This window comes from Schistocerca nitens, chromosome 6 (genome assembly GCF_023898315.1).
Source record: "Schistocerca nitens isolate TAMUIC-IGC-003100 chromosome 6, iqSchNite1.1, whole genome shotgun sequence".
In the NCBI taxonomy this organism is placed as follows: Eukaryota; Metazoa; Arthropoda; class Insecta; order Orthoptera; family Acrididae; genus Schistocerca; species Schistocerca nitens.
The window spans coordinates 561,343,874-561,371,836 of record NC_064619.1 but is presented as its reverse complement, the minus strand read 5'-3'; the positions used below and the strand labels follow the sequence as shown (position 1 = coordinate 561,371,836).

Sequence of the window (27,963 nt, the reverse complement as noted above, 5' to 3'; positions counted from 1 at the left end):
AAAGTGAAATATTGACGAATAAAATTAATCATTATGAGTAAAAGACAGCCTGTTGCAGCTTTTATTATTGAAGTAAGGTTGGGAGAATTTGATGAGTAAAATTTAAAGATATTATTGCATTTTGCATTTCAATAAATAGAAAATAGTCAAAAACTGCACTGGTTTCTCAGTTCACAGAGGCTGCTTTAATATCCATCTCCTGAAGTTGCCAATGTCAGAAAGTTGTGCAGTAAAGTGGAAATTGTATCAAATAGCTTTCCTGCCTTAGAATATGCCCCTAGCTGTTGGTCTGAGGAATTGCAGATATTTATATTGATAGAAAAGAATAGGTATGAAAATTTACAACAAGCCTAATTATAGGAACGTGAGAGAGAATTTGCAGTGTGAAGATGAGTGTTCACCTACAGCTGTGTGTGTAATGATGAAATACGTGGGAGGCATAGGAAATTGATGACGCCAAATAGGACATTTATAACAGTAGGACCTACAAAGAGTGAAAAACTTAAAATCCATCCCACATCTCAAAGACACATAATCAACCACTTGTCATGGTGTCCAACAGTGTGATAAAAAGGGCAAGAGAGAAAAAGTGACATTTGTTGGAAAAATCAACAATCCCCCAAAAGTGTGTAGATTATTCAGTAGATAATTGTACCAAGTTGATGGTAATTCAACAAATATTCAAAATTTGAAAAAAATTGGGAAAACACTAGCAGCTAATGAATACATTTTTAGATACTAGCCTACCCTAAGTAAATACATGCTAATTAAGTCAAATAAAGATGTTAACTGTGCTATATTAGGATTCAGTGTTGTGCTTCCTTCATTGTCATTTATTATGTTATTTGTGCATTGCTTTGTTGTATTATAAGTACAGTATTATTGGTATAGGTTATTTAAAAGAGTGTATTACTGTTTTTCAGACTAATGATCCTTTCAAAGTGAAAGTGGCAAAAGTTGTACCAACAGCCAACAATGGGTCCTCTGAACTAGTGTCTGTACATCAAGCTAAGGTAAATCATCTGAGTTACACATTAACTTATTTTGGAACTATAATAAATATTCCCCAGAACCATTGGAGTGTTGTATTCTTTTTGTTTGTTTTCCTACAGTGCTTCTTAAGCCCATATTTCACTCATCATGTGTAGTGTGGGGTCTATGTCTTGACCATGTAATGACTACTGCTGCCAGAAAAATAGGATAGGGGCAAGAAAATTTCTTTTTATTATACACTCTCTATCAGTGTTATGGTTTACCAATTTCAGTGACTTTTCTTTGTCAGTTTTGGCGTTATTTTCTGTCTGCTTATTTTTCTGGCTTGTTTATTTTTACCTCGAATCTATGGCAGTGATCACCGACTTGCATGAATCTGATAGTTGACACTTCATGTGTTGGAGTTGGTTTCCTCCAATTAGAGCGCTCAACATCACACCCGAACCATTCGCTGTTGCGAAATTACCACAACAAGTGGTCAGTTCACTTCCAATTCCATGTCCAGGATTTTTTCTTGATGTATTTTGATTTTAAATCATGGGTCTGTCAGTTTTATTTTGTATTTCATCGTACATGATAACCACATCACAAACAACACACATACACCCCCAGGTGGCTCACAATCCTTTTGTGAATACATACTTGGCTACCACGGGCACCCAGCTTTTGCAGCATTACTTACTTTCCATGCTGCCTGCTTATATATCCACTGCCCCATTTCCTCACTGGCTCTTCATCAGATGGTTTTCTAGCTGCTGCCCCTGCTTGGACCTGGTTTACGATTGGGCCACTAGTTTCCACTTTCAATGTATTCTATGACTTTTCATTAACTAAACACATAGTCCGCATTGTTGGGTTTGACCTGCCACCAATTTTCAAAATTCTCCAGCAGTGCGAGTGGTGTTGGGCAGGTGGCCCAGTGCGATGTGTGCTCGACATTTGTGGCATTCCATTTGTGGCGGGAAACCATCAATCCCCAATGTAGGTGTGGGGGAAGCAGCAAGAGGGAAATCCCCAACCATTAGGGGGCTGGCATGGTTGAGTGGCCCTGAGGGACTGCTATAGGAGGTGTAATGGGCAGGGGTACCGCCATTACGTTAGGCCTGTGGGCTTGGCACAGTTGATGATGAATTTCAATCGGCACTGTGTTCTGTGCATTCAAAAACTTTATGACGGTACCCCTGCCCATTACACCTCCTATAGCAGTTCCTCAGGACCACTCACCCATGCCAGCCCTCTGATGGTTGAGGATTTCCCTCTTGCTGCTTCCCCCACACTTACATTGGCGATTGATGGTTTCCCGCCCACTGGGGATATTGGTCCCCATCTCCCAGCCGGATGGAAATCACCTTCCGGCAGCTTCTGTTGCCAGGAAGGGGTCCTTTGGGACACTTCCTTACAAGGTTTCTACAGCTGGACATCACCCAGTGGCTGAAGGAGCCACAGACTGCTAGTCACAGGGCTTAGCAATCGTCATCTTTACCTGAAACTGATTCGTAGAAACTCTTGCAGCCATCGAAATCCTTTAAGGAGAGGAAAGGCAAGAAAAGTCCTCCAAGAAGGAGGACAGTACGGTGACCCCCATGCCACTAGATCCCACCTGTTCCACTCGTGTGACTGAGGCAGAGATTCCAGCTTCCCCTGAGGACCCAGTTCGTACCACACAGTGGAACCTAAAGCTATGTATTTTGATGTCATAACCCCTCAACCAGTGGTAGCAGGTGACTGTAAGGCATAACCTGCTCCTTTGTCCCATCATGGCCTCACTGTACATCGGCAGTGGAATTGTAGCAGTTTTTTCCACCATATGGCTGAGCCACATCATCTTTTAAACATTCCACTTGCCTTCTGCATTGCCGTTCAGGAGACTTGCTCTCCAGCAAAGCAGACCTCAGCCCTATGTGGATACTGGGGATGATATAAGAATCATGCTACTAATGGCGGGGTATTGGGTACAGTTTGCACGTATGTCCGAGACACTGTATAGTGAACTCACGCCTCTTAATACACCTTTGTAGGCTGTGGCTGTTCGGGAAAGGACATTTCAGGACATTATCATCTCTAGTGTTTACCTCCCTCCGAGATTGTGATGTATCTCAGAACATACTGTTTGCACTGGTTTCTCAGCTCCCCCCAACTTTCCTAATCTTGAATGGTTTCAGTGCCCATAACCCTGTGCGGGGTGGAATCATGGTCACTGGCCATGGTAAAGACCTCGAAAATTTACTGGCACAACTTACCTTTGCCTCTTGGATATTGTTACCCTCACACACTTCAGTGTGGCAGACGGAAGTTTTTCGGCCATTGATGTTTCCATTTGCAGCCTTTTTCTTCTCCCGTCCATCCACTGGAGGGTCCACAATGACCTGTGTGGTAGTAACCACTTCCTCATCGTCCTACCCCTCCCTCAGTGCCATTCCCCTGGACACCTGCCCAGATGGGCTTTTAACAGTGCTGACTGGGATCCTTCCACCTCTGCTGCCAACCTTGGATCCTTGCCACTTGGAGATATTGATGAGGCAGTCCAGAATACAACTGCAGCCATTCTTTTGGCAGCTGATTTAGCGGTCCTCTTTTCCCTGGCCTGCCCCAGTGCAAGACAGTACGTTAGTGGTCCTTGGAAGTAGCAAAGGTCATTCAATACCATAGGCTGGTTCTCCAATGCGATAAGTGTCACCCATCAATGGAGCATCTCATTGCCTTTAAGTGACTCCGTGCCTGGGTCTGCCACCTAATAAAAAGATGGAAGCGAGAATGTTGGCAACAGTACATTTCAACCGTGGGACCACATACCTCTTCTTTGCAGGTTCGGGCTAAGATCAGATGTCACTATGGATACCAGACACCTGCAAGCGTACCTGGTATTACCTTGAATGGCACTGTCTGCATTGATCCAGATACCATTGCTGAACATTTTTCTCTGCACTAAGCTCAAGCCTCAACATCTGACAATTATCAACCTGCCTTTCAAATCCTAAAACAGCAGATGGAGCGAAAGCAATTGTCTTTTACTGCAAGCTGCCTGGAGCCACATAATGCTCCATTCAGTGAATGGGGATTGGTCAGTGTCCTAGTCCACTACCCTGATACAGCCCCAGGGTCGGATTGCATCCACAACTTATTGATCAAGCACCTACCTGTGGACTGTCACCTTCATATCCTTGCCATCTTTATCCACATCTGGAGTGAGGGTGAGTTCCCATCACAGTGGTGAGAAATACCATTCTCCCAATACTGAAACTGTGTAAGCACCCTCAAGGCAGGGACATTATCACCCAATAAGTCTCAAATTGTTTTCTGTAAGTTGGTTGACGCATGGTGATCCAGCATTTGTGTTGGTTCCTTGAATCTCGGGGTCTTCTTGCTCCATCCTAGGATAGGTTTCACCAAGGCCATTCCACTACTGATAACCTGGTTTACCTGGAGTCTGCCATACAAACAGCTTTTGTCTGATGTCTACATCTTATAGCTGTCTTCCTCGACTTCCAAAAGGCTTATAACACCACATGACGACACCACATCCTTGCAACCTTACACAAGGAGGATCTGTGGGGTCCACTCCTGATTTTCATCAAGAACTTCCTGTTGCACTGTACGTTCTGGATTCGAGTTGGTGCTTCCTACAGTACCTTCCCATACCAAAGAGAATGGGGACCTGCAGGGCTCTGTACCGACTGTCCCTTTCCTTCTAGTAGCTATCAATGGTCTAGCAGCAGCTGTTGGGTCCTCAGTATTACCCTCCTTGTATGATGACGAGTTTTGCCTCTACTATTGCTCCTCTAGTGTGGGTGCCGTTGAACGTTGACTGCAAGACATCATACGAAAAGCACAAGCAGCGGCCCTCACACATGGCTTTCAGTTTTCCATCGCTAGGAATCACGTCATGCGCTTCTGTCGATGTCTTACTGTTCACCCACAAACAGAACTTTACCACGATGAACAATTACTCAGTGTGGTGGAGACTTATCGCTTTTTAGCACTGGCCTTCGATTCTCAGTTGATATGGATTTCCCATCTTCGCCAACTGAAGTGAAGGTGCTGGCTGCACCTAAATACAATTCACTGCCTGAGTAACATCAGCTGGGATGTAAAAGTGCCAAGCAGCAACTCATGCATTCACTGAGAGGATAGTTTCAAGTAACCAATGATAGCAAGAAAGTACAGTTCACTTTTAACACTGAAACTGAACTTTTTCTTTCTTGAGTTTGCTCGTAGAGGTTAGCTTTAATAGCTGTGAACAAAGCAACGGTGATTTTAGTTCTGCCACAGAATGTTGACCAATACTTTCTCAGATACATCACAAGGTTGAGGTTAACTTAGAACACGAAGTTGCAATTCAGGGCTACAAAATGCATCTCCTGCCGCAACCCCTTAAAATCAGCAGTTGACATGCTATCTCGCATTTCCAAAATATACCTTGCAGTGGCCACCTTCAACATTACTCTGCATTACACATTAATAGCATAATTTGTGAAGTAACTTGCCGTGTTTGTGTGTTGTCTATAACTGAACAGTAGCTGGCAGCCGATGTGGCAAAACTGTAGTGGCAAGGGACAGAGATCAACTATCAAGTAATTTTAAACATACTATCGTTTGGAGGTGCAACCAGGTGCATTGCAATATTTCCTTCATCTCTGCCTGAAGCTGTTTCTCTTCATGTGGTTCAATAAGATGCTTGTTATACAACCAAAAACTTTTTTTTTTCACAATAATGAAGCTATCTCAAAGCTTTTTGAACTTGGGTTAGAGTTCATGAGAAACAGGGTATTTTGAAGACCAAACATACAGACAAATTCATTAGCTCCCCGATGAGGTTCTTTAACAGACGTGGCCTCCACAAGAATATAATTTTTTTCTGCCTTGAAAAGTAGGTTAAAATAACATTTGACAGCTTCCCCATGTTATTTTTGAAGAAGAATTCCACTATTTCTTCAAAATATTGTCATATAAATGCCTGTAGGAAGCTAAGAATGTCAGTAGTACAATACTGGAGAGGGAAAAACCTTTGGGTCTACCGTCTTCTCATTCAAAAATTCAAATTACAATGCTTTCTCTTTCTTACCTTTAGTAGGAAAGCACAATTTAAGTTAATTACTGCAGTGTTCAACTTAAAAAATTTTCTTAAAAGTTTGGAAGCCAGTTCATTGTCTAGTAATGTTAGTAGCTTTTATTACTCTCAAAAGCAAAGTTTGTTATGCATATTCTTGACAAAGGCCATTTGGTAAATTCTACAAGCTGGCAAGGCACTGAAAGAATACAAAACTGTACAAACATTTCAAAATGTCAACATTTATTTGCATGAGAAAATAAGAGGGTAATCCCAAAAGTAAGGTCTCCTATTTTTTTATAAGTACAGAACTCTGTTTGTGTGGCAGTTGGTCACACTGTTGTGAAGAGTGCTTCATGCGCTGTGTGTAAACATGCGCACGCCACGCTGAGGCGCTCAGTCTTGGCTTGGCAGCCGTTGAGAATGGAGCTTCCGTTGGATGTTACCACCAAGTGCGAATTATTCGGTTTTTGAACGCAAAGGGCATTGCGCCGATTGAAATCCATCCCCAGTTGACGAAAGTGTATGGTGAGTCGTGCATGGATGTCAAAAATGTTTGTTAGTGGTGTAGAGAGTTTGCAGCTGGTCGGACCAAAATTCACGACGAACAAAGGAGTGGGAGACCATCAGTTTCTGAGGAGACAGTGTTGAAGGTTGAGCAAAGCAAGCATGAAGATCGGCGGATCACCCTGGATGATCTCTGCACGTTGGTACCTGAAGTTTCCCGAAGCACCGCTCACAGAATTTCAATGGAAACATTGCACTACCGGAAGGTGTGCGCATGGGTGCCACTCATGCTGACTGAGCACCACATGCAACAACGAGTTGATGCTTCCCACACATTTCTTCACTGCCTTGCGGCCGAACAGGACAACTTTCTGGACTCAGTTGTCATAGGTGATGAAACCTGGGCATACCACTTTACACCTGAGACCAAGCAACAATCATGCCAGTTCATAACTTTCTGAACAGCATGGCGGCGAGCTGGTATGACATGGGCATACAAAAACTGCCACAGTGTCTACAAAAATGCATCGACATAAATGGTCATTATGTCGAAAAATAGCTAAATGTTCAATCTGTAAACTGATGTAAACCATTGTAGAAATAAACAGGTCTATGTACTTATAAAAAAATAGGAGACCTTGCTTTTGGGATTACCCTTGTACACTGAAGAGCCAAAGAAAGTGGTACACCTGCCTAATGTGTGTGGCTTCCATGAGCATGCAGAAGTGTGGTAACATGACATGGCATGGACTCAACTAATGTCTGAAGTAGTGGTGGATGGTACTGACACCATGAAGCCTACAGGGCTGTCCAGAATATGAGGGGATGGAAATTTCTTCTGAACAGCATGTTGCAAGGCATCCCAGATATGCTCAATAATGTTTGTGTCTGAGGAGTTTGATGGCCAGTGGAAAACCCCATATTGATGATGTTTCATTGAACGGTTCGCACGCTGATGTTTGTCGATGGTCCAGCGTTGAAATCTGCAGCAGTTTGCAGAAGGTTTGCACTTCTGTCACCTTGAACGATTCTCTTCAGTCATCGTTGTTCCCGTTCTCACAGGGTCTTTTCCGGCCACAGCAATGTCAGAGATTTGATGTTTTACCCGGTTCCTGACATTCATGCTACACTCGTGAAATGGTCGTACAGGAAAATCCCCAATTCATCACTACCTCGGAGATGCTGTGTCTCATTGATCATGCGCCAGCTATAACACCACATTCAAACTCACTTAATTCTTGATAACCTGCCATTGTAGCAGCAGTAACTGATCTAAGAACTGCACCAGACACTTGTTGTCTTATATCAGTCTTGCCGACCGCAGTGCCGTATTCTGCCTGATTACGTATCTCTGTTTATAAGAAAGCAAATGTCATTTTTTTCTTTATTCATTGCACCTTCTTTTCTTAGCCAAATAACTACTGTGAAAGGTTTAATATCATATATCAGTTCTGCTGCAGTTTCTTCTCAGTATTTTATGTGGGCATAACAGCCATCTGTCCACACTATTTGGTAGTGGCTTGATATCAACGGCCGACTGGTCAGGACAGCCATCGTACAAGAGATTTTTCCTTGACGGGTGGACTGTAACAAATGCACTTGGCCTCATGGTGCCAGCTGAATATCTACTTGACCAAATCGTCACAGCTTCAGGACACAAAAAGTGAAAACAGCTGGAAGAGTGGTGTGCTGGCCTCACGCCCTCCATACTGCTTCGAGTGACACCATTGTCGGAGGATTACATGGCAGGTGGTCAGTACTGATTGACCTGCCAGGGCCTGTGGATGGAGTTTATGATTCACAGCTCATCCCATTTAGATCTTTCTATGCCAGCTTATCTGAATTATGTATCTGTGAGTTGTCCTTGCAACACATCATTCGATCAGTAATCCTCAATCTCTGCCAGCCCCCTGTCCCACACCCACCTCCATCTCTGTCCCAGGATCCTAACTTCACTCATCCTACATCCTCAGTATTTTCCCCACAAACTCTTCTCCCTGTCCATCACCCCACCTCCAAGCCACTCCTACATGTAATCAAGCACTGCATGAGCTCTCTGGAATGTGTGGCTGTTCCACATAGCAGCCTGTGCACCCATTGCTTCTCCCTCCCAGCTATCAATCACCCTTCCCCCAACTGACCTCCTGCTCTCCAACTTTGTGCGCTCGCCCTCTCCTCCCAACTCAACCACCTCACGCTTGTCAAGTTGCAGAATCGCAGTGCTGGTGCGATGTAGTCAGCCTGCTCAATGTGGCCGTGAGTGGGAGGGGTTGGGGGTGGAATGAGGAGTTTTCATCTAAAAGCTAGTGAAGTTTTTAGTCTTGTTTGTGTTCCTTTTGACAACTCAACATTCCTGCTATTTGATGTGTTGTTATCTTTACTCCTTAAATTATTTTTGTTTCACCAGGACTTTCCATTACAATGAAACATACACTCCTGGAAATTGAAATAAGAACACCATGAGTTCATTGTCCCAGGAAGGGGAAACTTTATTGACACATTCCTGGGGTCAGATACATCACATGATCACACTGACAGAACCACAGGCACATAGACACAGGCAACAGAGCATGCACAATGTCGGCACTAGTACAGTGTATATCCACCTTTCGCAGCAATGCGGGCTGCTATTCTCCTATGGAGACGATCGTAGAGATGCTGGATGTAGTCCTGTGGAACGGCTTGCCATGCCATTTCCACCTGGCGCCTCAGTTGGACCAGCGTTCGTGCTGGATGTGCAGACCGCGTGAGACGACACTTCATCCAGTCCCAAACATGCTCAATGGGGGACAGATCCGGAGATCTTGCTGGCCAGGGTAGTTGACTTACACCTTCTAGAGCACGTTGGGTGGCACGGGATACATGCGGCCGTGCATTGTCCTGTTGGAACAGCAAGTTTCCTTGTCGGTCTAGGAATGGTAGAACGATGGGTTCGATGACGGTTTGGATGTACCGTGCACTATTCAGTGTCCCCTCGAAGATCACCAGTGGTGTACGGCCAGTGTAGGAGATCGCTCCCCACACCATGATGCCGGGTGTTGGCCCTGTGTGCCTCGGTCGTATGCAGTCCTGATTGTGGCGCTCACCTGCACGGCGCCAAACACGCATACGACCATCATTGGCACCAAGGCAGAAGCGACTCTCATCGCTGAAGACGACACGTCTCCATTCGTCCCTCCATTCACGCCTGTCGCGACACCACTGGAGGCGGGCTGCACGATGTTGGGGCGTGAGCGGAAGACGGCCTAACGGTGTGCGGGACCATAGTCCAGCTTCATGGAGACGGTTGCGAATGGTCCTCGCCGATACCCCAGGAGCAACAGTGTCCCTAATTTGCTGGGAAGTGGCGGTGCGGTCCCCTACGGCACTGCGTAGGATCCTACGGTCTTGGCGTGCATCCGTGCGTCGCTGCGGTCTGGTCCCAGGTCGACGGGCACGTGCACCTTCCGCCGACCACTGGCGACAACATCGATGTACTGTGGAGACCTCACGCCCCACGTGTTGAGCAATTCGGCGGTACGTCCACCCGGCCTCCCGCATGCCCACTATACGCCCTCGCTCAAAGTCCGTCAACTGCACATACGGTTCACGTCCACGCTGTCGCGGCATGCTACCAGTGTTAAAGACTGCGATGGAGCTCCGTATGCCACGGCAAACTGGCTGACACTGACGGCGGCGGTGCACAAATACTGCGCAGCTAGCGCCATTCGACGGCCAACACCGCGGTTCCTGATGTGTCCGCTGTGCCGTGCGTGTGATCATTGCTTGTACAGCCCTCTCGCAGTGTCCGGAGCAAGTATGGTGGGTCTGACACACCGGTGTCAATGTGTTCTTTTTTCCATTTCCAGGAGTGTATTTTTAGCTATTTATGTTCTTATTTGTGCATAGCGTAGGCTTTTTCTTTGTTCAGGTATTTTAGAGCCTAAATAATGTTTTACTTTCAGATGTTTAATCTCTTTTGTGGGAGAACAGTTTAAAGAAAAATATGAATTGTTCAGGTCTCCTTTGCAGTATATCATAAAAACAGAGAAGCAGTAAAATAAGTATTAAGAAGTCACAAGAGCATAAAATCCAATACTATAACCTGAGCAAGTGCTGTGATAATTGATTAACTTCCAATGTTATCAGATGACATGATTGTGAAACCTTACTTTCCAATAAAGCTTGCCTAGTCTGTATGAAATGCATTATGGAATCATCTTTTCTATGACATCCTTTGTGAATCATCTTTAACTACTAAAGTAAGCTGCGGTATGATATAGCCACCCTTTCAGTCCAGTGTCTGTCAACTTATACTGTAGATTGAAAGTTAGGTAGGCAAGAGCTGAAAAAAGTGTGTGTACTCACAAGTAATAAAGTATCGTGAAACTAGCACATACAACATTAATTTATGGACATCTGTTCAAATAAGTCTGTTTTTGCGGCTTGCTAACTAAGCGTGTGCCTCCTTGCTCATTCTTTCTTGAATAGAAAGTCCATTCTTCACCTGTGGTCTTATTTTAAATATTTGAGTATTATGCAGCTGATTGATGGTTTTACAATAACTTTTTACATTTAATGCAGCTACAAAAAGTAACATACAGTTTAGTATTTTTCTCGGATTATCTTTCCTACATGATATATCTCTGAAGACAAGAAAATTTTGTGACATATAATGAAAAATTGGTGGCTTTTAATGAAATGTTGGCAAATTTGGCTTCTATCCCATTTCCTTGTAAAAATGTCTTAGATCATAGGGCAACAGTTCATTAGTATTGCTAACGGATTGCTATTTCATGTTGAAATTGGATCTTGACTTTTCCCTCAAGGTTGTGGTTTGCATACAGTCGTAAAGTGACTGTTTATTATCTGCATAAAGAACTGATCCCTGAGGTGTGATGTCCGAATACATGATGAAAGCCCAACTGGAAAATAGCGTGCTTTGACAGTGAGATGACATATTCGCTTCCTAAATAAATACAACCTATTGACATGTTCAGATTTATCTTACTGTGATGATTGTAGGCAGTTGACATATTTGATGGAAATTTCTGTTACGTTAGGTGTAGACAGAACCATATGTTGTTTCCATGTTATCCTGGGTCAAATAATTGGAATGACCTTTATAAAAAATCTGAGAGACTTTTATTATATTTTAACATAATGTGTCATCAACATTTGGTGTAGTGGATAGTAGTGCACTGTAAAAATGGCTTGAGTTTATTTGGATAAAGCTGTTAATATTGGTATGTTTGTGGTGATTAGTCACAATAATCTTGGTGTAGTTGTGCTCTTGCCATGTTTCTCTTGTTTCTCATGAAATGTGCCACATATTATGTCTAGAACTCAAACTAAGAGTTGTAAATGCCAGATGCCAGTAGTTGTGCCTTCAGCCGTAAAAAAAACAACAGTTTCATCATCTGTTTAAATATTGGTACAATATAAGTTCTTCAACAATTAGAAACATAATGTTATTGAGCTGTTCTTTTTTAGTGCAACATTTTCTTGTTGCGTCTGGGATTGTGTGTCTACAGTTGGTAATTTTACGGTATTTGTACTGCACTGCAGTGGTATTAACACTCTTTCTTGGAAACTGTCAATTTGTGCAGAACATTAATTTTCCTAATAAATACAGCAATTGCTATGTTTATCTGCACATTCTATGAGCTCTTTTTTCCTCCTCAGGATGGAGTAACAAAGGAACCAGTCATATGGTTTATGTTTCAAAAAACTAAGTATGTTTGGGATCCTGAAAAGAAGCAGTTTCGTGGCTTACAGTTTCCCATTAGTCTCCCATTTGGGGATTACATGGACTGGAAAGGACATCAAGAAGACAGTGATGTGGCAAATGCAGACCTCAGATATGGAAGAAACCAGTAAGTTTCTTATTGTTGCTTTTTTGTTTCTCATTTTTTGGGGGTAAAACTTTTGGTAAAAATGAGGAAAATTGTATTGAAGACAAAAAATAGAAAGAAATATAATTTGTTGTCCCTACCATATTTACTCGAATCTAAACCGCACTCGAATCTAAGCCGCACCTGAAAAATGAGACTCGAAATCAAGGAAAAAAAAAAATTTCCGAATCTAAGCCGCACCTGAAATTAGAGACACTAAATTCGAGGGGAGATAAAAGTTTTTGGCCGCATCTCCAAATCGAAACAAAGTAGGTCCATTGTAATATGAGACACAATTTAGGTCGAATGAATGATGATACAGCTACAGTAGTTTGGTTCGAGTCGTAACGTTAGCAGTTGAGCTTTACCAGGTAGCCATTGCTATGCGTCAGGCGCTCCGTCCGTATTTGTATGGGTACCATACCTTTTTCACGTGCTTAGTCTGGTTTGAATTGATTGCTTATTTTTCTTTGATCTGCTAAGTGCCGTTTTCTTTGTTATAGGTGTTTACGTCACTCTAAGTTGAAACTGCATTACTGTACTGTGTGATGCATCGTCTCATTAGCGAGACAATGGCAAGATACTGCTATTTGTTGTTACTTACACTGCTGATTTCTTTGATAATGATAAACAGGAACCAAATAATAGACTGCGTATGTAGATGATGTTCTGAACGAGAGTTTAGCGAAAAAGTTTCTCCGTTTGAAAATCTTTGCAGGCGCCTCCTTAGTACATTACATTCTGCACAGAAATTAGAGTCATCTTAGATTTAAAAATCTAGTCAATTGCCGTGCTTCATTTCTGACTGTATCACTATTGGGCATCAGAATAATACGAATATAAACATGACATGATATGTATATTCTTCCGCGTTTTCTGTTGTCTCACTCTAGTTTCATAGTTTATTAGGCAGACAGGATTTAAATGAGACAGCAGTAAACACGAAACAATACATGGCAAAATGTTGATATTCGTATTATTCTTATGGTGAAGAGAATACTGCATGTGATTCACAATTCATAAAAGTTCCTATTAGCAACCATCTCTTCTCACAGGTAGCAAAAATTCAGAGCGTCGAGTTGGCCATATTGACAAACATCCCAGTCAGTCTTGCCAGTCAGATTTTCATAGTACATTGAAATACTGCTACATTCGAAGATGAACAATACGGAATTTGTATTTACTTCGTTGGATAATGTATGAAAATGAAAATGCAGTGGTCGAAACTCGGGGCGGAGAAAAAACAGCTCGTCTTCCACCTTTTCATTAAATTTATTTACTGACGCAGAGGTTTTGGCGTCAGTATTTATCATTGTGCCTACAAAGCATGCCTGTGTAGCGCTACATATATTCGACGGCAGAAGTTAGTTGTGGCGGCATCCACCAACATTTTTCAAAACTTCCGCTTGCTTTGCACTCGATTCTAAGCTGCAGGCGGTTTTTTGGATTACAAAAACTGGAAAAAAAGTGCGGCTTAGATTCGAGTAAATACAGTATACCTTGAGAGAAAAGTGTACACAGATCATTTCTTTTCATGGCAATTTTTAGCAGTGTAGACAGACAGCACCATACAAAAGCTATAGTTCAGCAGTTCTGAAAATATAAGGTTCATTCCTCTTACATTTAATTGAAAAAAAAAAAATTTAAATTTGAAAGTAAGACCAAAAATTCAAATTTTTCAAATTCAAAAATTCTCCTTGGTGTAGTCATTGTAAAGAAGCAGAGGCTACCATACAGTAGTGCAAAACAAAGTATATAAATATATCTAAAAACAAAGATGATGTGACTTACCAAACGAAAGCGCTGGCAGGTCGATAGCCACACAAACAAACACAAACATACACACAAAATTCTAGCTTTCACAACCAACAGTTGCTTTGTCAGGAAAGAGGGAAGGAGAGGGAAAGACGAAAGGATGTGGGTTTTAAGGGAGAGGGTAAGGAGTCATTCCAATCCCGGGAGCGGAAAGACTTACCTTAGGGGGAAAAAAGGACAGGTATACACTCGCACCCACACACATATCCATCCGGAGTTCGGATAGGTTGGTGTTGGTGGGAAGTATCCAGATAACCCGGACGGTGTAACACTGTGTCAAGATGTGCTGGCCGTGCACCAAGGCATGTTTAGCCACAGGGTGATCCTCATTACCAACAAACACTGTCTGCCTGTGTCCATTCATGCGAATGGACAGTTTGTTGCTGGTCATTTCCACATAGAATGCGTCACAGTGTAGGCAAGTCAGTTGTTAAATCACGTGGGTGCTTTCACACGTGGCTCTGCCTTTGATCGTGTACACCTTCCGGGTTACAGGACTGGAGTAGGTGGTGGTGGGAGGGTACATGGGACAGGTTTTACACCGGGGCCGGTTACAAGGGTAGGAGCCAGAGGGTAGGGAAGGTGGTTTGGGGATTTCATAGGGATGAACTAACAGGTTACGAAGGTTAGGTGGACGGCGGAAAGACACTTCTAACCTTCGTAACCTGTTAGTTCATCCCTATGAAATCCCCAAACCACCTTCCCTACCCTCTGGCTCCTACCCTTGTAACCGGCCCCGGTGTAAAACCTGTCCCATGCACCCTCCCACCACCACCTACTCCAGTCCTGTAACCCGGAAGGTGTACACGATCAAAGGCAGAGCCACGTGTGAAAGCACCCACGTGATTTAACAACTGACTTGCCTACACTGTGACGCATTCTATGTGGAAATGACCAGCAACAAACTGTCCATTCGCATGAATGGACACAGGCAGACAGTGTTTGTTGGTAATGAGGATCACCCTGTGGCTAAACATGCCTTGGTGCACGGCCAGCACATCTTGACACAGTGTTACACCGTCCGGGTTATCTGGATACTTCCCACCAACACCAACCTATCCGAACTCCGTAGATGGGAACTTGCTCTTCAATATATCCTCTCTTCCCGTTACCCACCAGGCCTCAATCTCCGCTAATTTCAAGTTGCCGCCACTCATACCTCACCTGTCATTCAACAACATCTTTGCCTCTGCACTTCCGCCTCGACTGACATCTCTGCCCAAACTCTTTCTCTTTGAATATGTCTGCTTGTGTCTGTATATGTGTGGATGGATGTGTGTGTGTGTGTGTGTGTGTGTGTGTGTGTGTGTGTGTGTGTGTGTGTGTGTGCGCGAGTGTATACCCGTCCTTTTTTCCCCCTAAGGTAAGTCTTTCCGCTCCCAGGATTGGAATGACTCCTTACCCTCTCCCTTAAAACCCACATCCTTTCGTCTTTCCCTCTCCTCCCCTCTTTCCTGACGAAGCAACCGTTGGTTGCGAAAGCTAGAATTTTGTGTTTATGTTTGTGTTTGTTTGTGTGTCTATCGACCTGCCAGCGCTTTCGTTTGGTAAGTCACATCATCTTTGTTTTTAGATATATTTTTCCCACGTGGAAAGTATATAAATATATAGATAGAAAGCTACTAAATGGGCTATCAAGAAGGCAATGAGTGAAACCTTAAATGATTACTATAGCAGAATATTACTGAAAGATCTCTTGCAAAACCCAAAGCAATTCTGGTCATATGTAAAGGCTGTCGCTGGTACCAAATTGATGTACAGATGCTCATGTATGATGACACAGGAACTGGAATTGAGGGTACCAAGGCAAAAGCAGAAATTCTATATTGCATTTCATTCTCTCACCACTGCAAAGATCAGCAATATACATATTAGTGCCGTTGGCTGAAATCTATAAAATTGAACAGAAGTCTAGGACCCTATCCGATTCTATACAAAATTTGTGCTAGAGTTAGCCCCTCTTTTTACCTATAATATATCATAGATCCCATGTATAAAAATTTTCCTCAGAGTTGGAAAAACACAAGTCACTTCTGTCAACAAAAAACATAGCCGAAGGGATCCACAGAAGACACATCCAATTTCCTTCACATCCATATGTTTTAGAATCTGAGAACATATTCTCAGCTCAAGTGTAATGGGTTTACCTCATTCGTCGGTCGGGGTGGCCAAGCAGTTCTAGGTGATACAGTCTGGAACCGCGCGACCGCTACGGTCACAGGTTCGAATCCTGCCTCGGGTATGGATGTTTGTAATGTCCTTAGGTTAGTTAGGTTTAGGGGACTGATGACCTCAGAAGTTAAGTCCCATAGTGCTCAGAGCCATTTGAACCATTTTTTGGTTACCTCAGTCAGAATGATTTTCTCCATGCCAACCAGCATGAATTTCAGAAACAGTCATGTGAAATCCAAGTCCCACTTTTCTCACGTCACCCTGAAAGTCATGGATGAAGGAAGTCAGGTAAATGCAATATCTCTGGTCTTTCAAATAACATTTTCTTTGGAACCATGCTTAGCCCTTACTAACAAATTGCACTTATATGGGGTATCGAATAAAATTTATGACTGAATTGAAAATTTCTTGGTTTGATTGATGCAGCATGCTGTCTTGAATAGTGCATCATTTATTTCCATTTACATACATACTCCGCAGGCCACCATACGGTTTGTGGCAGAGGGCACCTTGTACTGCTACTAGTCATTTCCATTCCTGTTCCACTCACAAATAGAGCAAAGGAAAAACAAATGTGTATACGCCTCCATGTAAGTCCCTACTTATCTTATCTTCATGGTCATTATGTGAATTATACATCAGCAAAAGTAGTATTAGTTCTACAGTCAGCTTCAAATGCCAGTTCCTTAAATTTTCTCAATAGTGTTCCTTGAAAAGAATGTCTACTTCTTTTCAGCGATTCCCATTTGAGTTCCTAAAGCTTCTCCATAACACTTGAGTGCTGTTCAAATCTACCAGTAACAAATCTAGCAGGTCGCCTCTGAATTATTGCTGTGTCTTCCTTTAATTTGATCTGGTGCGAATGCCAAACCCTCGAGCAGTACTTAAGAATAGGTAAGACTACTGTCCTATATGCAGTCTCCTTTTACAGATGAAACAAATGTTCCTAAAATTCTTCCAATAAGCCAAAGAAAACCATTTGCCTTCCATACTACAAGACTTACATGCTCGTTTCATTTCATATCACTTTGCAACAGGTTGCCTAGGTATTTAATCAACATGACTGTGTCAAGCAGCACACTATTAATCTGTTAATGCTGTATTCGAATGATACAGGATTGCTTTTCCTATTCATTTATATTACCTTACATTTTTTCTACATTTAGAGCTAAACCTCCTCTACAGTTTCTACCCTCTACAGTTCCTTCTACTACCAAGGAGGTCTTAACACATATCTTATCATCCTCTCTCTTCTTATCATCAGTGTTTTCCATATAACCCTTTCCTCACCAATTTTGCACAGAACCTCCCCCTTCCTTACCTTATCAGTGCACCGAATTTTCGGGAGGACGACGGTTCAATCCCGTCTCCGGCCATCCTGATTTAGGTTTTCCGTGATTTTCCTAAATTGTTTCAGGCAAATGCTGGGATGGTTCCTTTGAAAGGGCACGGCCAATTTCCTTCCCAATCCTTCTCTAACCCGAGCTTGCGCTCCGTCTCTAATGACTTCGTTGTCGACGGGACGTTAAACACTAACCACCACCACCACCACCGCACCGAATTTTCAACATTCTTCTGCAGCACCACATCTCAAATGCTTTGATTCTCTTCTGTTCCACTTTTTCCACAGTCCATGTCTCACTACCAAACAATGCTGTGCCCCAAATGTACATTCTCAGAAATGTCTTGGTCAAATTAAGATCTATGTTTCATACTAGTTGACTTCTCTTGGTCAGGAATGCGCTCTTTGCCTGTGCTACTCACCGTTTTATGGCCTCCTTGCTCTGTCTGTCATGGGTTATTTTGCTGTATAGGTAGCAGAATTCCTTAACTGCATCTCCTTCATGATCACCAATCCTGATGTTGAATTTCTCGCAGTTCTCATTTCTGCTCCTTGTCATTACTTTCATCTTTCTTCAATTTACTCTCAAACTATATTCTGTACTCATTAGATTGTTCATTCCATTCAGCATATCGTGTAATTCCTCTTCACTCTCACAGAGAATAGCAGTGTTATCAGCAAATCTTATCATTGAAACCCTTTCACTTTGAATTCATTCCACTCTTGAACCATTCTTTTATTTCCATTATTGATTCTTCAGTGTATAGACTCAACAGTAATGGTGAAAGACTGCGTCCCTGTCTGACATCAGTTTTAATCTGAGCACTTTGTTGTTGGTCTTCTACTGTTATTGTTCCCTCTCGACTCTTGTACGGAATATCCGAGTATGTTACCCGTCTTTCCCTGTAGCTTATCCCAATTTTTTTTTCAGAATTTTGAACATTTTTGACCATTTTACATTATCATAAGCTTTTTCCAGGTCGACAAATCGTATGAGTTTTTCTTGATTTTTCTTTAGTATTGCTGCCATTATCAGCCACAGCATCAGAATTGTGTCTCTGGTGCCTTTACATTTTCTAAAGCCAAACTGATCACCATCTAACACATCCTCAGTTTTCTTTTCCTTTCTTCTGTGTATTTTTGTTGTCTTCAATCTGGAAGCATGAAATGTTATGTTGATTGTGCGATAATTCTCACACTTGTCGGCTCGTTCTATCTGCAGAATTGTGTGGGTGATGTTTTTTCGAAAGTCAAATGGTATATCACCAGCCTCGTACATTCTACACACCAATGTGAATAATCATTTTGTTACCACTTCCCCCCAATGATTGTAGAAATTCTGATGAAATGATCTCTCTCCCTTCTGCTGTATTCGATCTTATGTCTTCTAAAACTCTCTTAAATTTTGATTCTAATACTGGATCCCCTATGTCTTCTATATCAATTCCTGTTTTTTCTTCTGTCATGTCATCAGACAAGTCTTCCCCCTCCCAGAGGTCTTCAGTGTGCTTTTTCCACCTATCCGCTATCTCCTGTGCATTTAACAGTGGAATTCTCATTGCACTCTTAATATTAGCACCCTTGCCTTTAATTTAATCAAAGGTTGTTTTAACTTTTATGTGTGCTGGGTCAGTCCTTCCAACAACCATTTCTTTTTTGATTTATTTATTTATTTCACTTGTAAGTGACTTGCCGTTCTGTATTCCTGAATTTCCCTGAACATTTTTGTACTTCCTTCTTTCATCGATCGACTGAAGTATTTTTTCTGTTACCCATGTTTTTTTTTTTTTTTTTTCCCTTCTGTGATTGCACTTTCCAGAGATATCCATTCCTCTTCAACTGTACTGAGCTATTCCTTATTGCAGTATCTATAGCCTCAGGGAACTTCAAGCATTATCTCTCTGTTCCTTAGTATTTCCATATTCCACTTGGGTGTGCATTCATTCTTCCTGACTAGTCTCTTAAACTTCAACCCACTCTTCGTCAATACTGAATTTTGATCCAAGTCTGTATCTGCTGCTGGGAATGCCTTACAAACCAGTATCTGGTTTTGGAATTTCTGCTTAACTATGATGTAATCTAACTGAAATCTCCCCATATCTCCCGGCCTTTTCCAAGCATACCTCTTCCTGTTGTGATTCTTGAACTGAGTACTCACTATTGTTAGCTGAAATTTATTGCAGAACTCAGTCTGTCTATCTCCTCTCATTCCTAGTACGAACGTGGCGCAACCCTTTCTTTTACTGCATCCCCGACAACCACATTCCAATCCCCCATGACTGTTAGATTTTCATCTCCCTTTATGTACTGAATTATCCGTTTAATATCCTCACACACTTTCTTGTCATCTTTGGTTTGAAATGTTGGCATGTATACCTCAACTATCATTATCAGTGTTGGTTTGCTGTAGATGCTGATGAAAACAGTGCTATCACTTAGCTGTTCATTCTATCTATCTATCTATCTGCACTACCTTCCCGTTCATAATGAATTATTCTCCCATTATTCCATTTCCTGCTGCTGTTGATATTACCCTGTACTAATTTGACCAGAAATCCTTTCTTCTTTCCATTTCACTTCACTGATCCCCACTACATCCAGACTGAGCCTTAGCATTTCCCTTTTTACATTTTCTGACTTCCATACCATGTTCAAACTTCTGACATTCCACACCCTGACTTGTAGAATGTTGTCCTTTGATTGACTATTCAATCTTTTTCTCGTGGCCACCTCCCTCTTGGCAGTTCCCTCCTGTAGATATGAATTCTAATCCAGAATCTTTTGCCAATGGAGAGATCGTCATGTCACATTTCCAATTACAGGCCACATGTTCTGCGTATACACATTATGTACCTTTAATGCAGTGGTTTCCATTGCCTTCTGTTTCCTCATGCCATTGATCATTGCTGATTTTTCTGCCTTTAGGGAGTTTCCCACCCTCAGGGCAAGAGATGGCCTGAACCTCTGTCTGCACCTCCCTCCTCTTTGACATAGCTTTAGCTGAATGGGGTGACTTCTTATGTCGGAACTCTTTTGGCACCATTGCTGATGGTTTTTATTCAAAATTTAAGCAGTGATGCGGTATCCTCCTTTGGTCACTCAATGATCACACCTTCTCGTACATCAGAGCATCATCAGCCAACAGCCGCAGATAGATGCTAACCCTCTCCGCAAGATCATTTATGTATATAGAAAATAACAGCAGTCCTATCGCACTTCCCTGGGGCACTCCTGACAATACCTTTATCTCTGGTGAACATTCACCATCTAGGACAATGTACTTGATTCTGTTACTTGAGAAGTCTTTTAGTAATTCACTTATCTGAGAATCTATTCTGTATGCTAGTACCTTCGTTAAGGCTGCAATGGGCCTTCACATCAAATGTTTATTCAGAAATCTAGGAATATGAAATCTGCCTGTTGCCCTTCATCTATAGTTCACAGGTTATCGTGTGGTTAAAGGGCAAGCTGAGTTTTGCACAAGTTGTGCTTTCTAAAACCATGCTAGTGTGTGGACAGAAGCTTTTTGGTCTCAAGGAGATTTATTATATTCAAAATCGGAATATGTTTAAGAATCCTGCAGCAAACTGATGTTGAGGATATTGGTCTGTAATTTTGCGGGTCCTTTATTGTACTCTTCTTATATACAGGAGTCATCTGCATTTTTTCTCTATTTACTTCAGAGTTAGTGCTGGGCGAGAGATGCACAATAAATGCTCGCTAAGTAAGGGGTCAGTGCAGTAGAGTACTCTGTAAAAGGGACTTGGGATTCCATCTGGACCTGGCAACTTATTTTCGACTCTTTCAGTTGTTTATTCCTGGAATGCCTATTACTGTGTCCTCCATATGGGAGTCTGTCCGGTGGTTGAACAATGGTATGTTTGTACAATTCTCCTGCACGAATAATTTCTTAACACAAAATTGAAAACTTCGGCTATCCTTTTGCTATCTTCTGTTGACACCAGATTGATCAGCAAGTGACTGGATAGAAGCCTAAGACCCGATTAGTGATTTTGCTGTGGATCGGGTTTTCAGGGAGATCTTTTGCTAAGGTGTGACAGTGGTGGTAGTTGCATGCTTTGAACATTGATCTTTACACTGATGCACAAATCTACACTAACTTTTGCCTGTCATCATTTGTGCATTCTCTTTTGAACTGAGATTGCTACAGCCTTGCTTCCTCAGCATTTTTTGACATTCGTTGTTAAACCACAGTGGATCTTTTACAGCCTTAATCCATTTACTCTGCACTAACTTCTCCAGAGCACACTTTACAATCTGTTTAAACTGTGCCCACAATTCCTCTACATCCATAATGCTGGAACTAAATGATATCAATTTATTGCCTAAGTGGTATGCTAACAACTGCTTATCTGCTCTTTCTAGCAGAAATACTCTCCTAGCTTCATGATTGTCACTTACAAAGATATCCCAGGTGTGCTAGGGAAATGTTTGGGATGCTCGTTATTCATGTTTTACATTAGTGATCTTGTAGATAATATTAATGGTAACCTCAGATGTTTTGCAGATAATGCTGTTGTCTACTGTGAATTAGATGGAAAACAGTTGCAAAAATATTCTGTTAGATCTTGATAAGATTTCTGAATGGTGTAAGATTGATGACTTGATTTAAATGTTCAGAAATATAAAACTTCATACTTCTTAAAATTAAATAATAATAATAATAAATTGTAATATCATGTAACTGCAGTGTGAATGATTCACAGTTGGGATCAGTCAACTTATACAAATACCTGGGTGTAACAATTAGTAGGGATATGAAATGTAAATATCACATGGATCCAGCAGTAGATATAGCAGGAGGCTGATGTCAGTGCTTTACAGAGTACTAGAAAATGCAAATAGTCTTAAAAGTAAATCACTTACAAAACACTCGCGAGACCCATCGTAGAATATTCGGTTAAGTGTGTGGGACCCACCTCCATATATGCTGTGTGATTACTGAAGCCTCTTCCAAGGTTGGCAGCTATGCTATTCTTACTGACTTTGTGAAGTTCTGGTATTACCATTTAGGTTTGCCATTTCATGTTACGTATTCCAAAAATAATTGAATAATTGTTTATTGATGGACAACTGTAGTTAACTTCGTACTTTTATATGCCTTTGCAAAATATGAATTCATGGACTTTTTATTGAAATCTGACCATAATTTATGCTTTGAATGAGCAGTTAGTGCTCAAATGAGGCAACACATATGTAGTGCTGGAAAACAAATGTAAACCATAATTTTCGTTGGACGGTTCAGTTTTATAACAGTGGTTGTACTAAATCAAATTGTTGAATTACTTCATATTTATCACATTGTTGGTGATTCTCATAATGATAATCTCCTGAACTGGTATTAATACCAGTAAATATCAAGGAAATAAGTTATCATAAGACATGTAGAAAGTTATGTGCTGAACAGTGAAGTGTCCATAGAGCTTCTTTCTCATATTGTTTATTTATTAGGTATTTACAATGCAGAATAAAAAATGTGTTTTGTCCACTGTATAAAATTTGTTTCAGGCTTGACATGGTTATACCAGAATTCATGGAGCTTTTCAAGGAACGTGCTACTGCGCCATTCTTTGTTTTCCAAGTCCTCTGTGTGGCACTGTGGTGCTTGGACAAGTACTGGTACTACTCACTCTTTACACTTGCAATGCTTATTTTATTTGAGTGTACACTGGTCCAGCAGCAGTTGAGAAATATGGCTGAAATACGCAAGATGGGTAACAAGCCATACATGATGCAGGTATTTTTGCTATTGTAGTTATTTTCCCCTAAACTCTGCTTTGCTTTTTGCTAAGACTACAAATTTTTTTTTACACAGTAACATCAATGAAATTTTGTTATTATTGCTTATTTATAATGGGTATGATATTAAAAAATGTACTGATGTAGTAATAGAAGTAAAAAAAAGTGTGTTTGAAAGGAAAAGAAAACTCCAGAATTCTATAGCTAAAAGCCTCCCCATAATATATATAGATGGAATGTGCATCTACACAATGTATGTGTGTCCACAACATCTAATATTCCTGCCACTATGACATTTCAATGTGCAGTCAGCACATTCAGGATCCTGTAGTGAAAGTCGCGGATTAATCTCCAGGAGACAGACTTCTTCAGAGCAGCATTTGGTGGGCAATATAAGATAATAGAATAGGCTCAATTGTACTCATAGAGATGGCTCTTGATCTCAGCTTATTAACAGGCAGGGTGTGTAAGTGAACAAGGAATGTTCAATGTGACTTTCCTGCATCTTTTTCTTAAATTGTTCCACAATTCTGGGTCCGAAATCTGAAGATGTCATTCTGTCCATGCTATCTCATTTAATCCTTGGATCCTTTTTCTGTGCATCCAGAGTAATAGAATCTTTTTGTGTGAGCAGAATTCTCTGAAGTGGGCTGTTTATTTTGCTATTCATAGCAAGATGTGGCATTTGAGAATCATCTAGGTGGACAACTCCCAATGCTGGCAATTCTGAGTAATTTTACTTGGCTCCACACATCAGCTTTTGTGTTCAAGCAGCGAAAGTTGAAGTTGAGTGCACAACTGAGCTTTATCCCAGATGATTGAGAGTGTATCTGTGGGACAAAACATGTTTTCTTTAACTTTCTGTTTTTGTATCTGTATCAGGTTGTGTTTAAGGACAGTATTATGAAAAGAGTAGATTGCTGCTCACCATATAGTGGAGATATTGAGTGGCAGACAGCTACGGCAAAGAGGCTACTAAACAACTGAGCTTTCAGCCAAAAGACCTTCCTCTGAGTTAGATAACATACATGTACACAGTCTTTATCATCATTTTCATCAGATGCTCATCTCCTCCCAATATTATTTCATTAAATGCCAAAATTGGAGAGGAGAAAATTGATGCTTTGAACTAAACAAGTCAATATGTAATTTGAATTCTGGCCTTCCAGAATTTATCTCGGGTCTTCTGAATGATGGTTACAGGTATATAGAAATAGACGATGGAGACCCATCTTTACAGATCAGTTGGTGCCCGGAGATATTGTGTCAATAGCAAGATCACAGAATGACAATTTAGTACCTTGTGATCTGTTACTTCTGCGAGGCCCTTGCATTGTTGATGAGAGCATGCTAACAGGTAAGTAAAATAGTGATACGTTCTTACAGATTTTGTTACATACCTCACATGTTATCTCGTTATTTCTTTTTGTGTGCACAGGTGAATCTGTTCCTCAGATGAAGGAACCAATTGAGAATTTAGAACAGGAGAGAATCCTTGACCTTGAGACAGATGGAAAGCTACATGTGTTGTTTGGAGGGACGAAGGTTGTTCAGCACACTCCTCCCAGTAAAACGTCAGCTGGCCTAAGAGGTAAAAATATATTAAAATAGTAAACAAAGGTAAATTGTGTCGGGAAGAAATGTAAATTAACAATATTAATGAAAACATTGACTCTCATTTATTCTCAAGATCTGTTTGTAATGCTTTTTCCTGTGAACAATGTATTAGATGAATAGAAGTTATTAGTGAAAAATCAATCTGAAGATAAGAGCAATCCAAAATCCTGGCAGTCTGAAACTGTGTGCTGTGGATTGGACTCAAACTCACTCACTGTAACATGAATTTGGGTGCTCAACATGCATTCAGGTGGAGAGCATATGGAATTTATCATGGTTGGATTGTGGATTTGACGTTTAGGGAACTGGTCAGACTAATTTGGATATTTTGAAGTGGAGGCTGTACACATTTAGATTGAGCAGAAGCTCACAGATGCTTAGAATTATCCTAAACTATTATCTTGTCCTAACACACTGTGAAGCACAGGAATGCATTATAGCTCTCAACTTCATGAAATTCAGTTGCAATGTCTTCTCAGTTTAAAGCAAAGGGGAGGGGTGGGGGGATTGTGTTTTTTATCTCATTATTTGGCACTATGTACTAAACATTTATCTTTGTGGGTGTCTTACCCTATACAATCTGTCAACAAAAATAATCAGTTTTTGAAAATGTACTGTAATTAGATGGCTAAAAATTCTACTCACCAAGCGGCAGCAGGAGAAACATGTAAAAGTTGAGGAAATGTGCAAGCTCTCTGAGACAGTGGCTCCTCCACCTGGAAAAAGGGATGAAAGGGAAGGAAGAGGGATGATGGAAAAGGACTGATGAAGTTTAGGAAATGGGGAGAGTTACAAGAAAGCTGCCCAAAACCCTGGGTCAGGGGATACTTCCTGGGCAGGAGGAGAAGAAAAGACTGATTGTTGTGGACAGCACCAGATGAGATTTGAAGAACTGGGAGCTTAATGGTGGGAGATAGAGTAATAAGCAAGGCAGAGATTACTGACAAAACATCGTGCAAGAGTTGATGAGTGTGAAAAGCTAAGTGCATTATATGTGGTTAGTGTGTGATGAGTGTTGGGGAAAAATAGACAGGACAGAAAATAAAAAATATAGAACACTAAAAGGGAGTGAAAAAGGAGTACTTACTGGAAAGAAGTGCTGAGACTGAAGAAATTAACATGAATTGAGTCCAGGTGGGTGGTGAGAACCAAGGACATATTGCAATGCCAATTTCCAACTGCATACTTCCAAGAAACTGGTGTCAGAGGAGAAACCAGATGACATGTGTGGTGAAACAGAACCAAGTTCATGACTACCATGTTGTAGAGCAGGCACAGCAACAGGATATTGTGTTGTAGCATAGACACTTTGTGTATGACCATTCATCCAAACTGATAACTTGATCGTAGTCATACCAATGTAGAAGGCCCAACAGTGTCGACATAGCAACTGGTACATGACATGTTGTTTCACAGGTGGCTCTCCCTTTGATGGTGAATTTTTTGCAAGTTGTAGGGCTAGTATAGGTGGTGGGAAGAGGGTGCATAGGATAAGTCTCACAGCACGGATGGTCACAAGCATATGTGCCATAGCGTAAGGTAATGGGCGCAGGAGCAGCATAGGGTTTGACCAGGATATAGCGGACATTTATGGTGGAGAGGGAGCATGAAAAGATATGGATGTGCTGGGAAAAATGCCAGAAATAATCCTATAATTTATGCCTTGGACAGGGTCCATTCGTGTGACATTTTGCCCAGCACAGTTAGATTACCTTTACCTCCGCCCGCCACCCCTCCCAATCTCTGCAATATGCTGGTCCTTCTGACCCATTACCTCAATGTATGGCACCTAACCCTCTGACTGTCCCTGCTGCAAGACTTGTCTTATGCATCCTGCTCCCACCACATACACCAACCCTGTAACTGGCAAAACGTATACCATCAAAGGGAGAGCCACCTATGAAACAAAACAGATCGTGTATCAGCTGTTATGTAAACACTGTTTCGCCTTGTACATTGGTATGAGTACCATCAAGTTATCAGTTTTGAGGAATGGACATAGACAGCATGTGTATACTGGCAACACAGTATCCTGTTGCAGAGCATTCTCTAGAACATGGCAGTCGTGACTTTGGTACCTGTTTCACCACACGAGTTCTCCCCCCAAAACCAGAATTACGCAGGTGGGAAACTGGCATTACAACATGTCCTTTGTTCTTACCAACCATTTGGCCTTAATTTGTTAATTTCTTCAGTCTCAGCATTTCTTTTCAGTACTGGTAACTATTCCTTTCTTCACTACCTTTTAGTATTCTGTATTTTTTGTTTTCTGACCTGCATTTTTTCCCAATCCCCCCTCCAATACATCTACCACTTATAATGCACTTAGTTTTCCACTCTTATTAACTCTTGCACAATGTTTTGTCAGTAATCTCTGCCTTGCTTATTACCCTATCTTCCACCTTTAAGCTCTCAGTTTTTCAAGTCTCATCCAGTGCTATCCCCAGCGATCAGTCGTTTCTTCTCGTTGTCTGGTAAGTCTCCCCAGACCTGGGGTTCTGGGTGACTTTTCCATAACTGCCCCATTTCCTAACACTAGTTCTTTCCCATCAGCCCTTCTGGCAGAAGAAAGAACCACTGTCTCGGAAAGCTTACACATTTCCATAACTTGCATGTAATCTGTGAATTGCATATTTGAAGCAGATTGATAATTTGCACTGAAAAAAATTGGAAAATCATGTCTTTGACTATTGGATTGTCAGTAGAGTACAAAATGCTCCTGAAATTATTTTTAAACTTTGTCATATTTTAACCTTTCCTACTTAATAAATAACATATATTTTTAGGTATTTTCTTTCTGTAAAATGGGAAATTTGTTCCTTAGTTGTTGTTGTTCT

At 41.4% G+C, this 27,963-nt stretch overlaps 1 protein-coding gene across 1 annotated transcript in view; it reads left to right on the top strand.

The window, feature by feature from the left end:
- Positions 1 to 27,963, top strand: part of LOC126263195 (endoplasmic reticulum transmembrane helix translocase) — a 190,358-nt gene that overhangs the window by 5,554 nt on the left and 156,841 nt on the right. The window contains exons 2-6 of the mRNA XM_049960258.1: positions 924 to 1,013; positions 12,212 to 12,402; positions 23,279 to 23,507; positions 24,713 to 24,866; positions 24,948 to 25,100. Coding sequence (XP_049816215.1) covers positions 924 to 1,013; positions 12,212 to 12,402; positions 23,279 to 23,507; positions 24,713 to 24,866; positions 24,948 to 25,100 — 817 coding nt within the window. The remainder of the gene's footprint in view (positions 1 to 923; positions 1,014 to 12,211; positions 12,403 to 23,278; positions 23,508 to 24,712; positions 24,867 to 24,947; positions 25,101 to 27,963) is intronic.